The 27460-nt window shown below is 50.8% G+C and overlaps 1 protein-coding gene across 19 annotated transcripts; it reads left to right on the forward strand.

Moving 5' to 3' along the window:
- Nucleotides 1-4236: 4236 nt before the first annotated feature.
- LOC105685360 (myosin heavy chain, muscle) lies at nucleotides 4237-27420 on the forward strand. 19 transcript variants are annotated; one of them, XM_020852059.2, is made up of 24 exons: nucleotides 4237-4587; nucleotides 6045-6188; nucleotides 6729-6885; nucleotides 6978-7204; nucleotides 7296-7359; nucleotides 7438-7536; nucleotides 7954-8057; nucleotides 11368-11505; nucleotides 11602-11871; nucleotides 12873-13043; nucleotides 16010-16189; nucleotides 16267-16688; nucleotides 16936-17053; nucleotides 18883-19146; nucleotides 20165-20374; nucleotides 21979-22352; nucleotides 22453-22681; nucleotides 22749-23032; nucleotides 23727-23805; nucleotides 24006-25493; nucleotides 25602-25946; nucleotides 26048-26296; nucleotides 26494-26550; nucleotides 27171-27420. In XM_020852059.2, exons 1-23 carry the CDS (start codon nucleotides 4381-4383, stop codon nucleotides 26530-26532), a joined length of 5862 nt encoding a protein of 1953 aa, XP_020707718.1. In that variant the 5' UTR covers nucleotides 4237-4380; the 3' UTR covers nucleotides 26533-26550; nucleotides 27171-27420. The 19 variants fall into 19 exon arrangements, with proteins under 19 accessions (XP_020707718.1, XP_048508133.1, XP_020707716.1 ...); XM_048652176.1 differs by lacking the exon at nucleotides 12873-13043 and adding an exon at nucleotides 13580-13750; XM_020852057.2 differs by lacking the exons at nucleotides 7954-8057; nucleotides 12873-13043; nucleotides 16936-17053 and adding exons at nucleotides 8764-8867; nucleotides 14690-14860; nucleotides 17554-17671.
- Nucleotides 27421-27460: the final 40 nt, after the last annotated feature.

The raw sequence follows: 27460 nt of genomic DNA on the forward strand, positions 1-27460 counted from the left end.
AGGGGAATCGACCGCGGAGCCGGTCAACCGTTCCTCGTCTGAGGGGGTGTCGGTATAATCGGGGATGGGGATGAAATTTTCCGTTTTCCCCACACGATTCGGAGGAGAAATGCTGTATCTGGTCGAATTTAGCCGGGGGCGTTTCGAGATAGCGAAGATTCGTTCGCTCGATCTCGTACTCAATAATTGTCCGTATCATCGAAGCGTATATTCTGGAGGGAAAACGGTTCTCGTCCTCCGATGTTTATAATTCGGGAGGAGGGAGTCAGCCACGTGGACAACGTCCAGAGTTGACGGCAGGTGACAGGTGAGCGGATGCGCGGTGGAATTCTTTGGCGGAAACGCGTGCCATTGGGTACGGTAAAAGGTCGAGGTCAGAATCCGAGATTATTCAGAGTCTGATTTCCTCCAAGGGAAGTACAAAACCCGGACCCCCTCGTCGCTCCGTCCCCCCCCGGAACTACGGAGAGCTTCCAAAGACCGCGACGATCTACCGAAAGATATGGAATAATTGGAGCGGCTCGAGACGATCGATTTATCTCGTGATCGTACGTGGTGCCCTGAGATAAAATCGGGCGAGTGGTAAAAGCCGCTTCTTCATATTTTCCATTTTTTTAATATCCCACCACCCGTTAGAACAACCGTCTCCGACTGCGACGGTCCAAAAATAACCCCTAATCACGTTCCCGATTTAAACTCAATAAAAATAAGTATAACTTATGAATAAAGAGGAGCAGCATCAGCTACTCCGGTCGTCGTATGACTCGTACGAGCCGTCCAGGATTCGTCGGTTATTCGTCTTCATCTGCGATCTGCCGTAGCAAAGTTCAGCGTCGCGGCAAAAGGTACAATCTATATATAAACGCGGTGTAATTCTGTCGAACGTCCTCCGAGAACGTGTCAACGGATTCACCGGCGTTCCATTCTATGATTCTGCCGATTCCAGCATCTCGCAGCTGCGACCCGTCGACGTCGACGCCGAGATCGAGGAGCCTTCCAGCCGCCCTTGAAGATCAGGCTCGGCCGTTCCAACACCGCCGGGAGTCGGGTACTCGTCTCAAAGTCGCTCGGTTGAATCGCGATAGTTTTTACAATAAACATTCGGCATAACATCCACGTGCGTCATAATCCCAATTTATCCCCGGGTTGTATAACCGCGCTATTTCCACGGCTAATCAGTCATTCGACATCACCCACGATCCCACCTATACCTATAATCCACAATTAAATTGCCAAGGCTGAGCTCATCCTCGAACGTCGAACGTCGAACGTCGAACGCAAGGGCGAGACGAGGGCTTCTCGGGCTCGTCGTTGTTCTTCTCCGTCTTTTCCGGCTTACTGGAAAAACCGTAGTCACACCTCGGCGGTACGACGTTCGACGTGTCTATGACGCGACCATCTCCTCAACGGTACACATTTTATGGAAAGTGAGTCACCGGGGATGAAATCACCGTAGGCTTCCTTACGGATGTGCGTGCATTACGAAATGGAATGGGCGTATATTTCTTTACGAATGGCGGAACGTTTATTCGATTAAATCATCGCCCGCGAGCCTCGACTCGTCGGTTTCCCTTTCGGTATGGCCAAGGCTGCGTCCCCGGCATCGATACCTACGTTTACCCCGTTGAACACCGTCGATGCTATAGATAGAAACCCCGAAAGTCGAGGGAACCGCACCCCGCGTCGGGGTGACGCGCCTACGCGTACCGAAGAGTATGCCCCGCCGATCTCGGCCTTTCGAAATTATTGGTCATTTTTACGACGCGAACGATCTCCGACGGATCGGTCGTCCCACCCCTCCGACGCGGCGTCGGTTACGCGCGTTTCGATAATATTTACACCGAAAGCGGGCGACTCGTAATGAGGATCATTAGACGTTCGCTTATCATCTCGTTTCATCTGGACTCGCCTCGTTTCAACCCCGGCAAGGGACGGGTCCCCCTCTTCGACGTACGCGGCGTCCTTCCCTCCTCTCCGTTCTTCCGCGCGTATGAATTTATTCGCTCTATCCACGTGCAACGCCACGTGCTCCTGCATCCGGTCCCAACGACTAGACCCACCCTCTTCTTTCTCGTCTTTCTCTTCGCGGTCTCCTCCGCTCCTCGCACCGGGAGAAGCGGCGATTTCGCGTCCACCCCCGCCGGAGACTCGGTAGCGTCTCTTCTCGCGGTGCGACGATCGGGGGCCAAAGTTTCGCGATAAGGGCGATAGATTCGAACGGAGCCGGGGTATAATAATCCAAACGGTCCCCCGCGCATCTCGTTCTTTCGTCTATTTTCATCTCACTCCAAGTGAGCTATTGCGCCCGCGCATCGAGTCTATTGCTCTACAACGGTTCGGCGAGATTTCCGCAGCACCCCTGTCACACTTTTGGTATCATCTCCGCCTAAAAAGGTAGATTGGACCGAGAACTAACGTAAGTTACTATTGGTCAGTACCGCCGTCCAATCCCTGGCTCCGTACCAACTCAGGATCACGTTGCACGCGCTTATATTGGGATGTTCGGCAGTTTCCCCCGACAGAACGGCTCTCTAACGTAAGTGCACCACGTCGGTTACTCCTCCATTTCACACACACACCCACAAACACACACACACACGCATACACGCACAGATGAAAAAAAAAAAAACCACACGGACGCACGCACGTCGACACGCACAGGCGGCAGACACGTACACCCAAAAAAAACCATCCCTCGCCCACGAATACCCATGAAATTAAATTTAAAAAATAAAAAGCGCCGACCAACGGATAACGAATGCATCGCGACGCGCGTTCGATAAGGGCGCTTCGATTAAAACCTAATGGGAAGAGGGAGAATTTGAAAACGACCGTCGAAGAACCGGAAATTGTATTTCGCATGTACGGATTATACGCGTATAACGGGTATGTTTGACGAGATCGTGATTCCAAGCGAGGAAAATCGTTGAAATGTACCCGTGTATGCGCGTATGTTGCGTACATAGGTGTACAATATTACCTACGTTACAATGAAGTGAGAGTGATTTCTTCGCACGGCAAAGGATACGCATTACCGAATATCTCTACCGCCGAAAGGACTATTGGGACGCACCGATCGCCGGAGGCCCACCGAGCTCAAGACGATCCTAGCCGTTGTACGGGGAGAGCTGACGAGCATAAGTCCGTATACGATTGCGGTGATTTAACCTATCGATTAAGATAACGGTAACGATGACGATAAAACTACGCGAAGAAGTTGAAGAAATTAAAATAATTCAAGTAAAAAGCATTCTTCTCTTTACAATACGAACGCAGTGTGTGCGCGAGCTGCAAAATATTCACGGGGAGAATCAGTGTGTGCATCGACAATCGTATCTTCTACGAACGAATCATCGAGATCGTGGAATTTTCTCGGGTCGCACCGAAACTTCAGGACCCCTCCAACGCAACCCTTGTCGTATCGCTGAGGGGATTTCAATGCACGGATGAGTGTGCGAACGAAGAGTGCGCGCCGAATCGTAATGTGCGGGTGGATAATCGCAGCCGCGGGTGAAATGGGACTTTGAACTCGAAGCGGAAGGAAACTACAGCGAGAGAAGTCGATCGGAATCGCATCCGGTCGATACGATCGCTCACAGTAGTAGGATGTATTTGTGGTGTCTCGCGGGATTAATCGTCGATTCCCCTCGCACGGGTGGATGCAAAGGGGAATAGTTTTAACGTCGGTCGATCGATTTTCAGAGAAAACGAGATCGTCCGCAGGACGAGGAGCCGCGACACGGAAGTTGTAAAAAAAGGGGGTCAAACGGGGGTTGATCAACTCGGAGGTTGGAGCGATTCCAACGCATACCTACGACGGTCGGTCGGGTCGAACGCGAATCGAACTCGGGTCGGCGTATCGGTACGCCCGGATCCAACAGGGGAATCGCGGTGGTCGGATTCGACGTCGGGATCACCTCTGTAACGCGTTGTCGGGGCTCGTTCCATTATTTTCACTTTCGAGACGGGGTCGGTTTGTTTATCTATTTTCGTATATGGAGCAGGAGAACGCGTAACGCGATCGGGGTAGGGAACGAAATGGAAAAGGAAAAGAGAAAAGATTGGAAGTGGAAGTGATCTAAAAATATTTCTACCCCATTCCCCCCACCACCTCTCAATTTGCCGCCACCGGTACACGGGAACACATTTACACACACCCATGCCCCCAGTCGTAGTATTTCTCTCTGCGAATCGATGTGTGATTTATATATAGACGCATGTATGTACGTACGTATGCCTGATGTATATACCTGCCTTAGGGCCGACCAGACCGTGCCGCAAGAAGTAGTCCGTCCGCCGCCGCTCGCCAAACTCGCACGAAACTGACGACTGCTTAGTTACAAGTAGAAAAAGGGACACAAGGTAGCCGAATACAACAAGATGCCGAAGCCAATTAAGCAGGAAGGGGAGGACCCCGATCCAACCCCGTACCTCTTCGTGTCCCTGGAGCAGAAGAGAATCGACCAGACGAAGCCCTACGATGCCAAGAAGGCCTGCTGGGTACCCGACGAGAAGGAGGGCCATGTCCTTGGTGAAATCAAGGCCACCAAGGGCGACGTTGTCACCGTCTGTCTGCCCGGCGGCGAGGTGTGTAATTCAATCGATCATCGCGAAACGAAACCCATCCCTCGATCCCCCGTTGCGAACCAAAAACGATCGAACTCCGTTCGTTCGCGATCGGACTTCGCCTCGAGGGTGGGAACTCGATTATTTCGCGAGCCTTTCGCCTCCCTTCCGAATACACGCGCCACGGTGTACGCCCTCCGCCGGTATTGCTCGATTCGATTACATTCGTCGCTTTTTCCTTTCTTCCGTGTGAATATATCCCCTTATAGCTGCCGAGGAATTTTTGTTTCTGGAGTTTTCGTTCCGGGGCGGGAGTTCAAGCTATATATACGTACGTCCGAAGCCGAGGCAGAGGGACACCGACGCCCGGCGTCGCCGTATCGGGCTCCTCTCGAGACTCTATTTCAAGAACAGAATAGCTGCGGAAAAACGATTCGCTGGCCACCGGCCATACGGGGTGTCCGAGCTTTCGACGATCCCGCGCGTAAAACGCGAGCGGAACCGGAGGAAAAAAAAAATTTTGCAAGCGCGAGGGGCGCGGGGGCAGTTCTGGAGGGAAAAAGTAGCCGAAACATCGTACAATTGGAACGAACGAAGGGGCGGGAACGATCTCGCGAATTTTCGCACACTCGGCACCCGTGGGATCCGCGGAATAAAAGAAAACAACAAAAAAAAAAAACAAAGCGCGAGTCGTATTTTTGGACGCACCCTAAATTCCGCGAGTAAAAGTAGATATATGGGTTACGCAATATGGTTCAGCAAACCCTGCGTTCCAATGCTCCGCGCTATTGTTAGATCCGTTATAGACGACCGGGAGAACGTGACGATTCGAACACGAGTCGGAGCACAGAGGAGGCTGACTCAACCCGGAGCCGCGCTACTCGGGGGCTCAACTTCTATAAATGAGCCCCCGATCGCCGCTCTCCCTTTTCTCTCATTTTATTATACTCGGGACTCGGGACTCGGGAGTCGGGAGTCTCTGTCGCGGGATTTCTCGGTGCTTCCGATCCGCCATCGTGGCGGTTATGCTGGACGTCTATTTTTAGAGGCCCGCGACACTGGATAGCCTTACGCAATTTCGAGAGCGATCGCGGCGCTTGGAAATCCTCGATCGCGATCGGATGTCGACGGTAGCATCGTCCGCGGTTCATCCGCGATGCCCTCGGTCGTCGTTGAAAACGAACGGAAGTCGGGGGACGAGTATAATAAAATAGAGGGTACAGATTACAAAGAACAAATGGTACATAACGAAAATGCGTACGCAGACGAAACAGTTTCGCAAGGATCAACTGGCGCAAGTGAATCCCCCGAAATTCGAGAGGTCCGAAGACATGGCTGACCTGACCTTCCTCAACGAGGCGTCGGTTCTGCACAACCTGAAACAACGATATTTCAACAAAATGATATACGTAAGTTGTTCGGTGTCCGGAATCCGCTAACGAAAGTCCGTTTCTTCCCTCCCCCTGCGGGGTATCTAGACTAAGGACTTCAAGAAGGACCAGCTGCAGCAGGTCAACCCGCCCAAGTATGAGAAGGCCGAGGATATGTCCAACTTGACCTACCTCAACGACGCCTCCGTGCTCCACAACTTGAAGCAGCGTTACTACCACAAGCTGATCTACGTAAGACTGCAACCATGGCGCCGGATTCCGCTCTCGCCAATTGTCGATTGTTTTTAGTTTCTGCGCGAGAGTTTGATCATTTGACGGTTTGCTTGTTTTATTTTTCGTCGCCAAGTCGACTCCCGTCGACGCGATCGTTCCGCTGCGAACGAACGACGACCGGCCAAAGCACCGAACGTGTCTCGCCGGACGCTCTCCTCACGATTTGCCACGTACCTTTACGCAAGAGTAATTTCAGCATGGTCCAGACGAGAGGGGTGGTCGAAAGCACAACGACGTGCCCGTACCACGCTCCCGCCATGATTTTCTCATTGTTTGCATTTCGTTGTCTCTTTTAACCGATCCACAGATTTTGGAAAACCAAAAAGTATCGGGGGCGGAATGAAATCGAGGAGTCGTGGAATCAACAGACTTGTCCACCGCTCCGATTCGAAATTTTTGCCCCCACTTTGCGCTTTACTTGACATATCCACGCAACGCGATTGTGAAAATGAAAATGGGGTACGAGTCGCCCGTACTCACCGATATTCTCTCCCGCAGACCTACTCCGGCCTTTTCTGTGTGGCCATCAACCCCTACAAGAGATACCCCGTGTACACCCAACGGTGCGCCAAGCTCTACCGTGGTAAGAGGCGTAACGAAGTCCCGCCCCACATCTTCGCCATTTCCGACGGAGCCTACGTTAACATGCTTACGAGTGAGTATCGGGGATATCGGGGAATCGACGAGAGGGAAAATCGGTTGCGATCGGACGTTAATTCGCTACGCGATCCTCTTTCTCGTGTCCAGACAGCGAGAACCAGTCCATGTTGATCACCGGTGAGTCTGGAGCCGGAAAGACTGAGAACACGAAGAAGGTAATCGCGTACTTCGCGACCGTCGGTGCCTCCACCAAGAAGGAGGACAACCCGAACCAGAAGAAGGGCTCCCTCGAGGACCAGGTCGTCCAAACCAATCCCGTACTGGAAGCCTTCGGTAACGCGAAGACCGTCCGTAACGACAACTCCTCCCGTTTCGTAAGTATGAACGATTTTCGTCGGACGGTAGACCACCGGTCGTACCGGAGACGCTCGAACGGATTCAGATATTATTCTCCTTGACGAACAGGGTAAATTCATCCGTATCCACTTCGGACCCTCTGGAAAATTGGCCGGTGCCGACATCGAGACTTGTAAGTATGCGCTCGGGTCGCCGTGTCTCCGTTCACTCCTCTGATCCGTACCGTGTTTTATTTTCCATGAAAACGCAGACCTTTTGGAGAAGGCTCGTGTCATCTCCCAACAGAGTTTGGAACGTTCCTACCACATCTTCTACCAGATGATGTCCGGAGCTGTCCCCAATCTGAAGCGTGAGTATTCGTTTGCCCCCCCCTACAGCCCCTCCGAGTACACCTCGAAATATCGTAATCGTCGGTGAAATTTGTCATTCAAGCGATATCGTCGCGGCAGAACCAGTCGCGGTATTTTGTATCAGGGTATTTACTTTCAACGAACACTCGCAAACACACACGCAAACGCACACGCAAATTCTATCTTTCACCTTGTCGAACAACAAAAACAAACAGACGCAAGGCCTTCGCGGAGACCCCCGCCTGTGATTTTTACCCCCCTCCCCGTTGGAATCCCAGCCCCGAACGATAGGTCCGGAGTCAGATAATAATGACGTTCCGAGGATTCGCCAAAGGGTGATACCCGACCGAGGAGAATCTACGCATCTGTGCGAAGGTCGCCATTTAACTCTGTTGTTTGGTTACACCCCTTCGTAGAGAATTGCCTTTTGTCGGACAACATCAACGACTACTACTTCGTCTCTCAGGGAAAGACTACGATTCCTGGAATGGACGACGGCGAGGAGTGTACCTTGACCGACGTAAGGCTCGCTCGCCAAACGCGGTGATAAAAACTGAACGAGAAACGATACTTGCTCTCGCACCCGTTCCGTTTCCGTTGACAGTTGGATTTCTATGTCTTTTTATTTTATTTTCTATTTTTTTTTTAACGATTTTTCTTTTGCTGTAATTTATTTTCGGTTTTTCTCACAACAACAAAGCCCGCCCCGGTGATCTCCGGGCGGTAAAACCACTCGTCCGCTCTAACGGGTACGAGGACCACGAATGTGAGGTGGTGGCGTGTTTGTTTTACTCCCAATTGTGATATCGTGTGAACCGGTGCACCTTGTAGATACACTTCCCCTGTAGGAGGTAGTTTTGAAACGGCTGCGAACTGACCGATTTTTCCGTCACCTGGGCCTCTATTCGCTCCCGGGTTACGACTACCAGTCTCCGAAATCCTCAGAACCTTGGAGAAATCCCCTCAGAAACGGGGTAGAATCCACCCCAAAAAAAAAGGAACGTAACCAAAAGGCAGTACACCGGATTGAAATCGATCCGACTTTGACACGGAGAGAAACGAAATCGGTTCTTTGTGCCTTTTGGTCGAGTCGAAGCCTCGGTCCTTCTCTCCTCTCGGATAAGAGAATTCCGTAGAGAATTCGCGCCGAGCCCATTCCCCTCAAAAAAACCGTAGAGTATCTAACGGTGAGAATAGAGCCTGCATGTTTGATTTCCCGCACACAGAGATGTTGCTGTTATCGAACAACGTGCGAGACTACCACTTTGTATCGCAAGGAAAGACCTCGATCCCCGGCCTCGATGACGGCGAGGAACTCCTCGTTACCGATGTAAGTGCATGCCCCGAAGTGAGCTCTCTCTCCCTTTTTCGATCATTAAACATTTCCCCAAATGACGGCTAACAGACTCACGTCATCCGGGAGCTCACTTACTCCTGGCGCCCCTTGTCAGGATGTCATCTTATTATCAGCCTCCTTGTTTCTTCATTAATTCTTCTTCTTCTTCTACAACAACAACAACTTCTTCTTCTTCTTCTTCTTCTTATTCTTCTACTTATTCTTATTCTCTCCGATCCACTTCATCTGCTGCCCTCGCACTTACGCGCGCAATTCCGACACTTGGCCTGCATTTTTCACCTCTCTGTACGTTTATTTCTCTCTGTCATGTGACTTGATCTCTCTTATCGCACTCTCTCACTCTACGAGTAGCCTTCGCATCTCTGCACCACGGCGATCGAGACTTCGAGCGCCGGTAAATCGACGGAGAGATTTCACCGGGGCTCGAGGAACGAATCGCCGTCCGATATTCCCACATCCGCCCCCCACCTGTTTCGAAAATCGGAGGGAAAAGTGGCGTCTTCCCCCTCCGTATTTACGTACACGGGGAGGTGCGGGAGTGGGATTGATCACTGGTAATCCGTACGTCATTTAACTATCTAATTATTCTTCTTTTCAGCTAATTATATCTGTAAATAACTTCTATAATCTATCATTCGACGTAATTCTCTTCGATCTCATATTCATGTGTAACTATTGTCGTCGTTTATGTAATATTTATTGTAACTAATCTGACCTTATTTCACTGAACTTAGAAGCCCTGCCTACTTTCTATCGCATATCAGTCTATAGCCTACACATCTACACCGCTAAAGATTAAAAAAAAAAAAAAAGTCGAAGGAATAAATTTTCCACCAAATAAAACCCTCGCAGAAATGGCGCTGCTGAGCAGCAGGATCGGTGACTACTATTACATTAGTCAGGGTAAGACTCGGATACCGGGAGTCAACGATCTCGAAGACATGGAGGCAACGGATGTAAGTCCCCCGTGGAGTCCGATACCCGCGCGGTTTCGCCGAAGCCTCGGATCTCGATGGAACCGCGGGGATTTTTCGCCTCGAATGGAGGGAAAGAGAGCGTTCGAGAAAGATCCGAGGGGGCGGCGATACTCCCGTTCTCCCAGCACCCGCACCCCAACCGCTCTGCACTGCTCCCAATGCTGCTGTCGGGGTGCGGGGGCCCGGGGGATCGAGAACCGAGAGACGTGTACGAGACCCCGTTCCCCCGTCCCCCGATCGGCGATACGCGCGATATTAGCAATTTCCGGTTCGCGGTCGCGTCGCTCCCCAAGTTTTCCATTTTTTATGTTGGTAATTTTTTTATGTTCGCTCGAATGGTCCACAGAGATTTGTTTCCTTTCGGACAACATATACGACTATTACAACGTGTCCCAGGGAAAAATCACCATCCCGAGCATGGACGACGGCGAGGAATGCCAGCTAACGGACGTAAGTCCCGACGATAAAAGACACCCACCCGGTTCTGTTCCACCCTATTTACGGGCAACCCAATTTTCACCCAGATTTTCATGATTTTCGAAACCAATGGTACTTTGATTCGGTCTAACTGAAACTTTAACGACCGAGTAGACATTTGATCCCGATTCGTAGTTACGTACATTGAATCCCGTAGAACATTTGGTACCACCCTTCAAGTATATTTGAACTCATTTATACACACCTGAGAATGTTTGACCCCGTAATTTGCAGTGCACCTTTTCAAAAACAAAAACCAAAAACGGAATCGCAGATACAACCGGACGATTGTCGAGAATTCCACCGACCGTCTGGAACCGGATGAAACTAAGAGAAAAAAAGCAGCCAATACGAACTTGAAAACCAAATAATTTGGACGTGTTTCTTTCGCTTCAAACCAAAAAAAAAAAAAAAAACAACAACAAAACCAAAAACGATATACTCCTCCGTTTTTCCCTGCACCAGACGACAAAGTTGGTCGTAGCGTGGACGCGATGACCCGATGAGGAAGACTGACTCTGGTGATAAAAAAAATATCTTGGTTTTTCGATGGAAATTTGAGAACCATGAGTTTTTTTAATACGCGAATCTGAAATAAATTTCAATTACTCGCTTGGATTCTGAGATACCTTATACATCTGAGAGCTCAGTCAGGATTAAAGAAGCGGCTACCTAACACAAGCTGTGCTTCTGTGCTTCCGCTCTGTACATAAAATGCTGCTTAGAATGCCTCTCCATAAGCTTCACCGTATACATACTTCTCGCTTATCTGAATTAATCCCAAAATGTGTTGTTCTTTTGTGCTTCCGTTAACTTAGAGTTAGAACAAGTGAAAGAAAACAGAGATATCGCTGTTTCTCTGTACAAACGATCGAAACCGGAAGCAGTCGTGCTCGTATTCAATCGCAACTCACCGTTGCTAAATTTCGCAAACGTTCGAAATCCTCACGCTGCTCCCGGTTGGATGAACTAGAATCGGGAGGCTCTAACAGTTTTTTCTCCTCCTTTGGAAAAAATAGCAAGCCTTCGACGTTCTTGGTTTCACCCAAGAGGAGAAGGACAACATCTACAAGATTACCGCCGCTGTCATGCACATGGGTGGAATGAAATTCAAGCAGAGGGGTCGTGAGGAACAGGCCGAAGCCGACGGTACCGAGGTGAGTTTCGCATTTTTTTTAGATTTCACGCCGGAAACGGACATCGGTTGATCAATTGTTTCGTTGTCTTTCCCAAAATTCATCCAACGACAACAGGAAGGTGAACGCGTCGCCAAGCTTTTGGGCTGCGACTGCGCTGACATGTACAAGAACTTGTTGAAGCCGAGGATCAAGGTCGGTAACGAATTCGTGACCCAGGGTCGTAACAAGGACCAGGTCGCCTACTCCGTCGGTGCCATGTCCAAGGCCATGTTCGACAGGCTCTTCAAGTGGCTCGTGAAGAAGTGTAACGAGACCCTGGACACCAAGCAGAAACGCCAGCACTTCATCGGTGTACTGGATATCGCCGGTTTCGAAATCTTCGACGTAAGTCCACTTCACCTCGCAGAGGAATATTGTCACGGATTCTCACGCCACCCCGACGGGGCTACGTTGTCGATAAAAAAAGAAAAAAAACCAACAAAGAGACGTTCGCGATTACGATTGCGAATCGACCGTCGTGGGTGACGTGAGAAATCCAGATAACGAACTCGGGGAGCAACGAATCCGCACCTAAGACGTTCGCATCGAGATTCAGCCTTCTCGAGTCTATGGTTCGCGTTCGCGCTCTCCGGAGAAGCTCACAATTTTATCCCGACAGGAAAATCGTGGAAATTTCGACGTCCAGTTTTTCCAGTTTTTCCAGTTTTTCGAGTCCACAATAGCGGAGAGTCGAAACTGTACACGTGTCTATCCTCTGGCCTAGTTTAAGCCCCGTTAGCTCTCGCGCCCCAATTGTCGCCCCCTAACAGACCGGTCGTTTCGTTGCTTTAGTACAACGGCTTCGAGCAACTTTGCATCAACTTCACGAATGAGAAACTTCAGCAGTTCTTCAACCATCACATGTTCGTACTGGAACAGGAAGAGTACAAAAAGGAAGGAATCACGTGGGCCTTCATTGATTTCGGAATGGACTTGCTCGCCTGTATCGAACTCATTGAAAAGGTAGCCCCGTCCTCGGGGTCAACCCGAACCCCCCCGGAGTCTTGTCATTTGGAAATTTTCCGGAGTTTGCCACTTTTCACCGTTACCACCGTTTCGTCTCTTTCACCCTAGGTGAAGCGACAAGCCCCTCGCATCTTGGAACCCCCCAGTAGCACCTTGGAATGGACGCATGACCACCGTTTATTTTACCCCGAATTCGCACACCCGCGACAAACTCTCACTCGTCCTCGTCTTCGGATCGGATTTCGCGCGAAACTCTTCACCGTTTATCGCTCGTGGGTTTCCTCCGAGTCCCGCGGGACACGGAGGTCGGTTTCTTTAAGCCCGAAATCTTCTCGTGACAAACTCCTCTGACCCTGTGTTTGCCCTGTTGAATCGAACAGTTCAACGGTTTCGAACAACTCTGCATCAACTTCACGAACGAGAAGCTGCAGCAATTCTTCAACCACCACATGTTCGTTCTCGAGCAAGAAGAGTACAAAAAGGAAGGAATCGACTGGGCGTTCATCGATTTCGGCATGGATTTGCTCGCCTGTATCGAACTTATTGAAAAGGTTTGTTCGCCAGAGATCGAAACGTTCGGACGGAGTTCGGGAAAATCATCGCTGATGCTTAAGCTGCATTTGTTTTCATCGGCTCTCATCTCGTGCCGGAAAGAGTTCGTCTCGAAATATCCGATCGACCGGACAAGAGACGCCCACGGTTGATTAGTTTTGCGTCTTCGTATTTCACCTCCAAGCTATACGCCGTACTTCTCGCATCCGAAACCCCCACCCCGGTGAATCATCGCGGGGCTAATTCGCAACCAGTAAACCCCCTCGGACTTTGAAAACGCTATTCACGGCAAAAGTCCGACCTCCGTTGCAACGGAAAGGAAATAGATGTTACGTTATAGCGACCCCCCACTCGGTCCCCGAAAACACCTCGTGGCCAGACAGACTACCTGGCGACTCGAAGTGAAAACTTGTACGAAAACGTGTATCGAATCCCCGTACCCTACATGTATCCAAAATGACCGCAGGAAATTTGCGGCCATGTCCCCCGGCAAAAAACAGTAAATTTGACCACTGTCATGCCTTTGCTCGAACAGTTCAACAGTTTCGAGCAGCTCTGCATCAACTTCACGAACGAGAAGCTGCAGCAATTCTTCAATCACCACATGTTTGTGCTCGAGCAAGAGGAGTACAAACGCGAGGGCATAGATTGGGCTTTCATAGACTTTGGCATGGACCTGCTCGCTTGTATCGAGCTCATAGAGAAGGTATTAATCAGCGAGTGACTGATTACGCCGGTCAGGTCCATATCACCCGCAACATCCGCAGCTTCGGCAGTTTTATCGAACACGCTTGAGTTACATATTTGATCGTCCTCGTTTGTGTTTTCTCATAATTTTTCACCGACGCTCATAACTTCATCATCACTTCGCTGTCTCAACTCGTGCGAGTCGTGTTCGTATCATGACGAGTTCACGACCGTATCTTCTTCTATCGACATTTTATCACACATCGCTTACGCACACAGCACGTAATCACGTCACTTTGTTCACGAGCAGCGACGTCGCAATCACCTTGAAAAAGACAAAGGCGACGGCTCGTTGATCGATTTCCTCCCGCCTGGATTTCCTACCGCCTCCCCGAGGTGCAGTTCTTCGAATCGACCGCATCCTTTCCGAGATTCTGCACCGCGGAACCATTGCCATCGTTCTGCACCAAAATATTTCTTGACGCGTTCGTTTTAATCATCATTCATCGTGACTCGTTCGTGATTGGCATGAATTTTTGCCCCTGACCCTCTGAATTTTGTTGGGACCCTCAAGTCGGACTCGTACCCCCCCTGGACCAGGATTGGAAAACGGTACGTCGCAGGTGCAGGTATGAGACGAAAAAAGCGACCGTGTCTCTGTCTCTGTTTTGTCCTTTTGACTCTGTGAATTATCCCCACCCCCTCACATTGATCCTCATCGACTCCGCGCTGCGAGTTGACCACCGACGGCACCAGGGTGACCGTTCAAGTGTAAAATAAAATCCGAACTCCGCATAACGACGATTGTCGGAGCGCGCGAGCGAGTGCGATGGGAAAAAGCGATCGCTCGTCGCCCCATCCGCCGCGAGTCGCGTTGAAAATGGCATGCTGACCACCCCATCCGGCACAAGCAGTACCTTTGACCACTGTCTTGCCTTTTTCTGTGTTCCCCGTATAGTTCAACAGTTTCGAGCAGCTCTGCATCAACTTCACGAACGAGAAGCTCCAGCAGTTCTTCAACCACCACATGTTCATCCTTGAACAGGAGGAGTACAAGAGAGAGGGAATCGAGTGGACCTTCATTGATTTTGGCATGGACCTCCAACAGACAATTGACCTCATCGAGAAGGTACTTGGGTCAGACGGGAAATACCCAGAAAGGGTCGCTACCCAGGACCGCTCGGCATGTTCTTGCTATGACTGAACATTGTATTTCGCTGTTTTATTCCCTCCCAACGTTATCCAGGACGACCAGGAGCCGGAAGCTGCCGAACAGACGCGATTTCTTTTTCCCCTCAATTTTATTATCGGTTTTCTCGTCACCCTCTACGATGGCAAATGATCCGCCTATCGTTCCCGTTCCTCCGTTTGTCTCGTCGTTGCACCACCTCCGTATTTTTTGTGTGTTTGTTTGCATTTACGCACCGAATTCTCTCCCCCTGGGCCGAATGGATCGGCTTCGGTTCGCTGCCCGTTGACTCTGAGAATGAATCGAGTCGGCGGTACCTGAATCGCAACGTGTCGGCGATCGAAGAAGAAAAGAGCCGGGGCGAGGGTATCGTTCGGATTTCCACCGACTTCGGTATGGTTTCACAAATTACGATCGATCCGATCGTCGAGGTATCGCTTGGGAACATCCTAACAACAGCAGCTCGATTTAGTTTTATTTATTGTTTGGTTTACAGTGTGGCGATTTAACACCGCTAGCTTTTGCCAAATATTCAGCTTGCCTCTACGCTCCGTCCTCGTATGTTTCATGTGACACGATATTACGTAAACCGTTATTTTCATTATCACTGACGGAATGACACCGGAAGTATCATCATCTGCCCGATGTAGAAGTATTCAGACCGCGACTCCATTCAATTATCTTGAAAGAATCATTGGTCGTAATAATTAGATCCGACAGAGATTGTAACAGCAAGAAACGGGTTTGATCTTACAAAAATTTATCGATCCGAACGAATCAGAGAATAGAGTGAATGATCGACTCGCGGGAAATTAGGATATACCGTCATATCCGTCAACTTTCCTCATCTCGGAATTTGTGTTTCGAATTTTACGGCAGACATTCGCGATTTACCAAAAAAAAACCACCGAAGAGAAGAAAAAATCACTTGAAATTCCACACCGCGTTCGGACAACAGCACGCGTACTGAAATTTTGGTAACGTATCCGTAAATCGGAGTCGTGAAAATCGGAAATGCTCGGGTATCAGGCAGCGTAGGTCAGGGTGTGTCGAAAGAAAATAACGCATTCTATTTTTCCAAATATCTAGCCCATGGGTATTCTCTCCATCCTTGAAGAAGAGTCTATGTTCCCGAAAGCTACCGACAAGACCTTCGAGGAGAAATTGAACAACAACCATCTCGGCAAAAGCCCGAACTTCCTTAAACCCAAACCACCAAAGCCTGGCCAGCAAGCGGCGCACTTTGCCATCGGGCATTACGCCGGAAACGTGAGTACCCGACGAAAATGCGAGCGAGACCGCGTAACGTATGGGCGGAAGTTAACTCGACCACCGTCGTCATCCAGGTACCTTACAACATCACCGGGTGGCTCGAGAAGAACAAGGACCCGTTGAACGACTCCGTGGTCGACCAGTACAAGAAATCGTCGAACAAACTGCTCGTCGAGATCTTCGCCGATCATCCGGGACAGTCCGGCGGCGGAGACGCCGGTGGTGGCGGTGGCAAGGGAGGACGTGGAAAGAAGGGCGGTGGTTTCGCCACCGTCTCGTCGTCCTACAGGGACCAGCTGAACAACCTGATGACGACATTGAGGGCCACCCAGCCCCACTTCGTTCGTTGTATCATCCCCAACGAATTGAAGCAGCCCGGTCTCATCGACTCCCATCTCGTCATGCACCAGCTCACCTGTAACGGTGTACTCGAAGGAATCCGTATTTGCCGCAAAGGGTTCCCCAACAGGATGGTCTACCCTGACTTCAAACTCCGGTGAGCTCAACCGTACCTCCCGATATCTTTAGGCGTAAGCGTACACTTGAAATTGGTCGATTTCGCGACGATCGCGGAAATTGTCTTCCTCGGCTCTGCCAAGCCTCGAGACAGAGTTCGAATTATTCGACGACTGTTTCCGACCACTTTGCCGCGTAGTAACTTTCATTTCTCGGCGAGACGTAGAACTCCGTAGTTGGAGATGCGATAAGACGGAAGAATAATTTTATTTTTCATCGGCGAACAGTTACATGATCTTAGCACCGGCCATCATGACCGCAGAAAAGGACCCGAAGATCGCCGCGGCGAAGTGCTTCGAGTCGATCGGTCTCGATCCCGACAGCTACAGAATCGGTCACACCAAGGCTAGTTTAGTTTGAGAACCCCATCTCTCTGGAATTTGAGTTTCCGACCAATTGTCGTAGAATTACGCCCAGAGTGACCCTTTTCGTGACACCCCGAATGTTGTTGACCCCCCCCCCCCCGATCACCTCCGAGATAAAACCATGGAAAATATCTCGCAACGATCGGGATAACCAATTCCGCATTTCTCACCACGAACAATTTCGAAGAGAATTGTTGTCGTAGTACCTATGTGGAAAAAAATCTCCATTGAGATTCATCTCGTCTTTTGGAACTCGCCCGGTTGTCCGATTTTTCCGCATTTCGAGTTTTCAGAGAACCGGACAGGACAATAGCAGCCGATCGACGGACCGGATGCAGACCCTCCACTCGCCCGGTAGTTTAGACGAACGTCTCCCCCCGCCCCGATAACGAAGTAGATTATAATTAATATCGAGCGATCCGCTCCACACCCTTGGAACTAATGTTTTTACCCTTTTGCCCCCGACCTCTCGTTCGCCAGATACAAAATCCTGGCACCGGCAGCGGTTGACAAAGCATCGGAGCCGAAGAAGGCTGCGGAAGCGATCCTCGATGCCGCTGGTCTCGACGCTGACCAGTTCCGGCTGGGACACACCAAGGCACGTCTGTCGAAACGGTCCCCGAACACCAAGGGGCACCGTAACCTCCCCTTGCACTTGTGTTTGAAAAAAAAAAACAAAAACAAACAACAACCGTGTGTCTTGTGTTCCTTGTTGCTGTTCTTCGCACAAAACCCCCAACATGCGCCTCACTGACTGGGCGAAAACGAAGAGACGATCTTTTTGCGAATCGTCCGTCGATTTACTTTGATTTTTTACCGAGAATCCATCGGTGTTTTGATTTTCAACCGCCCTCCCTTTGTCGCTAACACACGGTGCCGCAATATCGACCGTTTTGCCGGTTCTCTCCTCGGAAATCCGAGGGTATCTCAACGCTCTGTCAAACTATTGTATACGTACGCAACTGGTATACAAGAAACTATTTTTCCGAATCATTCGTGATTCTCTCGTAACTTGTATTCTGTTTATCTGTCCGCTAACACGAAAAATTTTTATACCTCTGTCTCACGCTGTTTGTGTGCTCTATGATGGCGGAACGCAGATACAAAATTCTGTGCGCTCATCTGATCAAAGACCCTATCGAACCGCGAAAGGCCGCGGAGATAATCCTGGAGCACATCAACTTGGAGCCTGATCAGTTCCGTTTGGGTCATACCAAGGTATACTGAATTCCTTTGGACCGCGCTGCGATGTTGCTCAGTTTTTTTTTTTTTTCTTTCTTTTCACTAACCCGCATCTCAAGCACACAGGCTTCCAGAGTCTACGTTGTTATAACCGATGTGATACACTCGAAAGGCTAACAAAATGATTCATCGTCTCGGATCTTTTTTTCTCTTTTCTTTTGATTTTTGCCGAAAGATTTTCACGACGAGGATTTCCTCGGGATCCGAGAACGTAAGTCTCCTCGCTGAACGTGTGTCTTATTAACCGACCGACCCGCCTCCCGAATCTAATAATATAACAGGCTGAAGAAATGATAACTAATTGGAACGGGTCCGAAGCGAGCGTTCGAGTTTTTCCCGAGCGCAGCGAATTCCGTTACGATTGAAAAAACAAATTTCAGTTGAATGATATTCGAGTCGTTCGGAGGAACTCGCATCCCTCGCTCTGGATCGCAACGTTCGGTGTGCTTACTCGCGATAAAAAGAACTCGAGGGCGGCTGCACGGGGTCCTCGAGGCGAACCACGTCGGAGAAGCGATCGTTCTCTAATTTTGGCAAATTCCCTGCTCCCCGTCGGAAAAAAAACAGGTCTTCTTCCGCGCCGGAGTCTTGGGTCAGATGGAAGAGTACCGTGACGAACGTCTCAGCAAGATCGTGTCCTGGATGCAGGCCTTCGTCAGGGGATACCTCTGCCGCAAGGACTACAAGAAACGCCAGGAGCAACGTCTCGCCCTCCAAGTCGTACAACGCAATCTCCGCAAGTACCTTCAACTCCGCACCTGGCCGTGGTGGAAACTTTGGCAGAAGGTCAAGCCCCTCCTCAACGTCAGCCGTATCGAGGACGAGCTCGCCGTGAGTACACGTCGGGAATTTCAAATATTCTCGCTTCTTACATTTTTTCACAAACTTCTCCGCAGTGTCTCCCTGAAATAAAAATAATACGTCTGGCATCGAGAAAATTCCGTTCGTAAACAAACCGCCGGCAGAAGACAGTAAATTAAATTTGTTTTATTTTTTTTTTTTCTAAAATCCGAGTTCCCTACGTCTGAAACGCGGGTCGTGATATTCGTATCGCGCGTCTTCGTATTTCCGAATTCCGTCACGATCCGGTAGAGTTGGGTTTCTCGGCGTATCCGATATCTTTATTAAGATGAAGAGATTTCTCCCCGAGACTGGAGCTTTTCGGAGCCGCTTCTGGAGCGAGAAATGTTTTATTTTTAGCGCCGAGAAATCCCACTCCGGGACAGGGTCGCCCCTCCAGCGCAGTCTCTCCGTGCATCGGTTATAAATATTTTTATGAAAATGTCTCATCTCCGGGGGTGGGTAGTGGGGGGGGGGGGGGGGGGGGGGGAGGTCTCACGTGGAACGGGAGGTCAAGAGGGAAAGGGGTGACGGACGATGGGTCGAGGAGGGGCGAACGGCCCACGCAGGATCGGATTTTGGGTAGAAAAGTTGAGTCTCGCGGAAACTTGGTCCAGTTGAGAAGGCGATCGCGAGTCTGCACCCCCCTGGTGCCACGGAGTTAGGGCCGCGAATTTCAATATCGTTTAACACGCGACGACGAAATATTAGCAACATCCGCGATCGACTTCCTCCACGAAAATACGAACTCTCCCTTACACTTCCCCACCGACGCACTCGCGAAATACGAAGGCGAAGTGCAGGCGGCCAAAGTCGAGAGACAAATAATCGAATGCCGGAGGTGTGATCGACGCGGTGCCGTTGAATCGAGACAAAGTTACAGTAAATAAATAATATCGCGATGGGAGACACCGCGGTGCTGAATTTGGAGAACGCTAAGGCCGCGTTGTTGAACGGCGACGGTTCGAAACATCATCGCGATGGTGAAGATCTTGAATTGGCTTTGCAGAAATGGGAAGAGAAGGCGACCAAGGCGCAGGAGGCTTTCGAGAGGGAAGAGAAGGCTCGCAAGGAACTCGAAGCCCTCAACAGCAAACTCCTCACCGAGAAAACCGACCTCCTTCGACAACTCGAAGGAGAGAAGGGATCGCTCTCCGAGTACCAGGAGAAGGCCATCAAGCTCGGCGCGCAGAAGGCCGATCTCGAGTCCCAGCTCCAAGTAAGTAAACTTTACTTTCGACCCGATCGATTCCGCCGAGTGCGACAAGTGTCGAGGGAAATGTTTTTCGATCGAGTTCCCGACAATCTCTGCGGTGCTCGTCTCGCGCACCCCCAGAGAGTAGGTTGTTGGCCGGGTGTGTCAGGCGTTCCTGGATCCGGATATTCCGGATGACCGGAAACGCGAAGTGGCGACCGGGTCTAAAATTACCCCGGTACAACCGAATCCGAGAGCGACTCGGAGCTCTCTTCCTACGACGGGGATAAAATATCAGACACGCGATACGTGGCTCGAACCCGAGCGACGGAATTCCGCGTTAGGTGAAAAAATACAAAACATCGGTGAAAAAAGACGGCAACGAGGGGGAAGAGGGGTTGAAAATAATCCAGAGACGCGATTAGTCACGCGCGTTAAAATATTCGTACGTTGTTAAAATAGCAACGCGCAAATCATCGAGTGGAAAAAACATTTAATTTCGAAAATAAGGTGGAAATGAAAAAAGATATTCCGAAATACTGGAGGGAAATAAATAACGCGCGTTACTCATCGGGGACGCGCCACTGGCTCGGAACTTCCAGTTGCCAAAATTCCGCGGAACGGCAACAGCTGGCGTACGGCTAAAATTAATAACCCTTGTAAAACCAATCTGCGTTATCTCCGTCCTCGGTGCTGGTTCCGATCATCCTACGGAATTCCGAACATGAAATTTCTCGTTTCATCGGAAAATTGGAGAGCTTGGCCTTCTCCGCTTGGCTATCCCGTAGATGCACCGTGCAGATAAACAAACGGCAATCGGCAAAGTGGAGGTTGAAGATTCCCGGCGGTTCACGACGAATTAGGAGACAGCGTCGAATGTAATTCGGGATTTGAAAAGGCTACCGTAATAGCGAGCTATTAGACGCGAAGAGGCTATTTCACCGCTCGAGCGTTATCAGATCGACCCACTTACCAAATTATTTATCTACATCTCCGCGGTTTCAAAAAAAATGGGGGTCCGCCGGTGCGACTGAACGATCGAGTGGCTCGATCAAAAATCGCACTTCAAAACGAAAGAGGCCCGCGGAGTTACCTCAAGTAAACGAAACCATTTACGGCGAGGAGCGCACCCGGGGGCTGAAGGGGGCAAGGGGGGACGTTGGGCTAAATATAATCTCCCTAGATTCCAGGTTATTAAACGTGGGGCGTGCTACCGCCTCCTCGTCTCTCTCTCTCTCTCTCGCGATCTTTGGAAACAGGCAAGGGAGAGACCAACGCCAACGCCGAAGAGTAACGCCACGGGGAAACAGGTGTAGCGTATTTATATTAGACGTCCGTGCGTCATACGACCTCGAGGGGGGAAAATCGCGTCCCACGGGCCACTTAGTCACCGAACTTTTTATTTTATCGCACTTTAATCGGACACATATCATAAAGTGTCCGCACCTGTTGGCACCTGGGAATCGGACTACATTATGACATTCGCGCTAGTCGGGCCAACTGCGGCGACGGTTGCCGTTGGCACGGATCGGGCTCGATGGATTTCTCTCGCACTTTCGAAACTCGAGACGTGTTCGAACGGCCGCCCGCCTCGGTCTTCCGGAATTATGAAAAATGATTTGTGACAGGACATCGCGGACAGACTTCAACAAGAAGAGGAGGCCAGGAACCAGCTCTTCCAAAACAAGAAGAAGTTGGACCAGGAGGTCGCCGGGTTGAAGAAGGATGTCGAGGACTTGGAATTGGCTATCCAGAAATCCGACCAGGATAAGGCTACCAAAGACCACCAGATCAGAAACCTCAACGACGAGATCGCCCACCAGGACGAACTCATCAACAAATTGAACAAGGAGAAGAAGAACCAGGGAGAAGTTAACCAGAAGACCGCTGAGGAACTTCAAGCTGCCGAGGACAAGGTCAACCACCTCAACAAGGTCAAGGCTAAGCTCGAACAGACCCTCGACGAACTCGAGGACTCCCTCGAACGCGAGAAGAAACTCCGGTGAGTCGATCGGAGACGTCCCCACGTTCGATGCGGCGTGTGCGGTGCCGGACTAAAGGAGACACCGGCTGAAAAAAACAATAATTTTTTAACATTGCAGCGGAGACGTAGAGAAGTCGAAGAGGAAGACCGAGGGCGACCTGAAACTCACTCAGGAAGCCGTTGCCGACCTCGAGAGGAACAAGAAGGAACTCGAACAGACCATCCAGCGCAAGGACAAGGAACTGTCCTCCCTGACCGCCAAGCTGGAAGACGAACAGTCCCTCGTTGGCAAACTCCAGAAGCAAATCAAGGAACTCCAGGCTCGCATCGAGGAGCTCGAGGAAGAGGTGAGTCGGGAGATCCTTGTTCCGGATCAACCGGTGCTCACCTCGGATTCTTTATTCCCCTCTTCAGGTCGAAGCCGAGCGACAGGCTCGCGCCAAGGCCGAGAAGCAACGCAGCGACTTGGCCCGCGAACTCGAAGAGCTCGGCGAACGTCTCGAGGAAGCCGGTGGTGCCACTTCCGCCCAAATCGAGCTCAACAAGAAACGCGAGGCTGAACTCAGCAAGTTGCGCAGGGACCTCGAGGAGGCCAACATTCAGCATGAGGGATCTCTCGCCAATCTTCGCAAGAAGCACAACGACGCCGTCGCCGAGATGGGCGAGCAGATCGACACCCTCAACAAGCTCAAGGCTAGGTGAGTACGAAAGCGTGCGAAGCGGAGGGACGGGAATTGGGGTAGTTCGAACGCGTCCGATCTAAATTACGGATGGATCGGAGGAAATTCGCCGAACCGCGAAATACGAGAGTCGAGTTGAGAATAACTTTTGATAAACTTTTGCAAATAGGGCCGAAAAGGGCCGAGCCGATATCCACCAAGAGTTGAACAACAGTCGCGGAGCTATCGACGTGGTGGCGAGGGAGAAGGTAGAAAAAATCCCCACCCCCTGACAGCGTTTATATGTCTTTTTTTTCGACCTTCCAACTTGTCGTCGTCACTATCAGCATGGAGCGCATTGATCCCCGTATTTCTTCGCAGTATTCGTTGACGCGGTTCTACAAGTGAATAACCGATCTTTCCAGTTTCAGATCCGAACCTGAAAAATAATCGATCTACTTTCTCGTTACTTGTGTCCTTTGAATATTCAACCCTGGACCGCCGACGCCCCCTACCATTCCCACTCTTCGGCGAAGCCGATGTTTCCACCATCCACCCCAACCATTATTTTCAATTCCCATCGCGTTGAATGAAAATTTCTTCGCGACGTCCTCACAACACCCAAAGTTGGCGTTGGCAGTCCAGGTTGAACGGACAAAACTTGTGTCTTATCGCCCGATTCCAATGCGTGTCTAACTCCTCGGTCGTTGCCTTTTCCATGTTACATCGACAGGGCCGAGAAAGAGAAGGTGCAATACTTCAGTGAGTTGAACGATCTTCGCGCCGGAGTCGACCACCTCACCAACGAGAAGGTAATCCCCAGATTTGATCCCCTTGCCGCTGACCGCTACTAACGCTTCTAGGGTAACCAGAACCAGCGAGAGACGTCCCCGTCACGGGATCTTTCATGTTGTGTGACGTGATCCCCTAAGTGCCCCTGCTACCGCTTGCGCGTTCCGCTAGAAATGATGTTGCGTCGTTTATTGACGGATTTTTTGCAATTCCACAACAGGCCGCCCAGGAGAAAATCGCTAAGCAGCTCCAGCATCAGCTGAACGAGACCCAGGGCAAACTGGAGGAGACCAACCGCACCCTCAACGACTTCGATGCCGCCAAGAAGAAGCTGTCGATCGAAAACAGCGACCTTCTTCGCCAACTCGAGGAGGCCGAGTCCCAGGTCAGCCAGCTCTCGAAGATCAAGATCTCGCTCACCACTCAACTCGAGGATACCAAGAGGCTCGCGGACGAGGAATCTCGCGAGCGTGCCACGCTTCTCGGAAAGTTCAGAAACCTCGAACACGACCTGGACAACATCAGGGAGCAAGTCGAAGAGGAAGCGGAAGGCAAGGCCGACATACAGAGGCAACTCAGCAAGGCCAACGCGGAGGCTCAACTCTGGCGTACCAAGTACGAGTCCGAGGGAGTCGCCAGGGCCGAGGAACTCGAGGAAGCGAAGCGCAAGCTCCAGGCTCGCCTCGCCGAGGCGGAGGAGACCATCGAGTCGCTCAACCAGAAGGTCATCGCTCTGGAGAAGACCAAGCAACGCCTCACCACCGAGGTCGAGGATCTCCAGCTGGAGGTGGACCGTGCGACCGCCATCGCGAACGCCGCCGAAAAGAAGCAGAAGGCTTTCGACAAGATCATCGGGGAATGGAAACTCAAAGTGGACGATCTGGCGGCAGAGCTGGACGCGAGCCAGAAGGAGTGCCGCAACTACAGTACCGAACTCTTCAGACTCAAGGGAGCCTACGAAGAGGGACAGGAACAGCTGGAGGCCGTCCGTCGCGAGAACAAGAACCTCGCCGACGAGGTGAAGGATCTCCTCGACCAGATCGGAGAGGGTGGACGCAACATCCACGAAATCGAGAAGGCGAGAAAGCGCCTGGAGGCTGAGAAGGACGAACTCCAGGCTGCCCTCGAGGAAGCCGAGGCAGCGCTCGAACAGGAGGAGAACAAGGTGCTCCGCAGCCAGCTGGAGCTCAGCCAGGTCAGACAGGAGATCGACCGTCGCATCCAGGAGAAGGAGGAGGAATTCGAAAACACCAGGAAGAACCACCAGCGTGCCCTCGACTCGATGCAAGCATCCCTCGAAGCCGAAGCCAAGGGTAAGGCCGAGGCGCTTCGCATGAAGAAGAAGCTCGAGGCCGACATCAACGAGCTCGAAATCGCCCTCGACCACGCCAACAAGGCGAACGCGGAGGCCCAGAAGAACATCAAGAGATACCAACAGCAGCTCAAGGACGTGCAGACCGCGCTCGAGGAGGAGCAACGCGCGCGCGACGACGCCAGGGAACTCCTCGGAATTTCCGAACGTCGCGCCAACGCCCTGCAAAACGAACTCGAGGAGAGCCGCACGCTCCTCGAGCAGGCGGACCGTGGCCGTAGGCAGGCCGAACAAGAACTCGGCGACGCTCACGAGCAACTCAACGAAATCGGTGCACAAAACGCTTCCATCTCCGCCGCCAAGAGGAAACTCGAGAGCGAACTCCAGACCCTACACGTAAGTATCCGAAAAATGATCGTCACGGGAGGAAGAGTGTACCGAAATACAAAAAAAAACAAAAAAAAAAAAACGGAAGGTTCGTAATTTTTTCAATGTCGTTCGCAGTCCGATCTTGACGAGCTCCTGAACGAAGCCAAGAATTCCGAGGAGAAGGCAAAGAAGGCGATGGTCGACGCCGCCCGACTCGCCGACGAACTCAGAGCCGAACAAGACCACGCCCAGACCCAGGAGAAGCTGCGCAAGGCGCTCGAGACTCAGATCAAGGAACTCCAAGTCCGTCTGGACGAGGCCGAGGCGAACGCGCTCAAGGGAGGCAAGAAGGCCATCCAGAAACTGGAGCAACGAGTCCGCGAGCTGGAGAACGAACTCGACGGAGAACAGAGGAGGCACGCCGACGCCCAGAAGAACCTGCGCAAGTCGGAGCGCCGCATCAAGGAGCTCAGCTTCCAGGTAAAGCGACAGCGTCCTCGAATCCCGTCGAAATTTTTCACCCCGATGCTTCGCCACGTACGAACGTTCGCCAACCCGGCTGATTTTTTTTTTTCCTCCAGGCCGACGAGGACCGCAAGAACCACGAGCGTATGCAGGACCTGGTCGACAAACTGCAGCAGAAGATCAAGACGTACAAGAGGCAGATCGAAGAGGCGGAGGAAATCGCGGCCCTGAATCTCGCCAAGTTCCGCAAGGCCCAACAGGAGCTCGAGGAAGCCGAGGAGAGAGCAGACCTCGCCGAACAGGCGATCGCAAAGTTCCGCACCAAGGGACGTGGAGGAAGTGCCGCACGTGGTCTCAGCCCAGCGGTAAGCTCTTCTTTCTCATTCCGCCCCAGACATTTCGCAAATCTATCGAATGGGTGATTTTCGCGCGACTCGCACCGATCACGACGCGACGAACGAGACAAGGACCCGCGCGTCAAGATCGAACTTGTTAGGGGATTCTTTGAAAAGGGATCGATGTATATATAAAGAAAACCATTACGTTCTATGCCCAAATTTAGCCCCAGAAGGGTCGCAAGTTACCCGCAGCCCTGGAGTAGCCAGTCGCCGCTACCCCCGTAAGTCCGAAGACCCAAATGTGTGCAGCGTGAATCCGAGCCCGACACTATGTTCTAATAATAATCGTCATTTCTTTCACTTCACCCTCCCGCTCATGTTTCTGGGCAAAAACCAACAACCATACAAACAAATAAAAAAAAAAAAAAACATCCCTCAAAGCCGAAGCAAAAATGATTGTAAAAATCGCCGTTGAATCGGCTCTCACATAATTGCACAAAGCAATCGAGGATTGTTGTCACACGTTGTACTCGTACGGCTTAATTTGTCACCAGGTCCGCACCGCGACCTTTGCTCAGGGTCTCATATTCGCAACAATAACAATCGCGTAATCCCCCAAACGTGGCAAATAATACGATGAATTCTAATTCTGTTGTAATAAATTTTAACAAATCATCGTTACAATCACCACCACTTGACCAGCTCTGCGTCGAATAAATATTCACAAATAATAATTATGGATTTAACAGAGATAATCTAACAAATCATGTTCTTTTTTTTTTCTTCTTTTTGTTTTTTCGAAGATCGTACCAGGTGTACAGATACGACGTAGTCTCCATATCGTGTACCGTATCGGATATTCAAAGTGCCTAATTTATTTTTGTTCGCCTGTTATTTACAGCCACACAGACCCATTCAACGACCCTTGTTCGACGGTTCTGCGTTCCCGCCACGCTTCGACCTCCAGCCCGACGGTGACCTGTAAGCCAAAACACGAGAACCCCCATCAACAGATTTTTCCCTGCACTCCACCTCGCCGTGAACGATGAAAGAAAGAAGAAGGAAAAACAACAACATCTTTGTCTCTCTCTCTCCCTCTCCCCCTCTCGCCATCAATATCTGTACGATATGAATAAATATTATATATTCTACGCTGCACAGTTAATAAGTGACATTGAACATTCATCGAGA

This window comes from Athalia rosae, chromosome 3 (assembly GCF_917208135.1).
Source record: "Athalia rosae chromosome 3, iyAthRosa1.1, whole genome shotgun sequence".
Taxonomy (NCBI): domain Eukaryota; kingdom Metazoa; phylum Arthropoda; class Insecta; order Hymenoptera; family Athaliidae; genus Athalia; species Athalia rosae.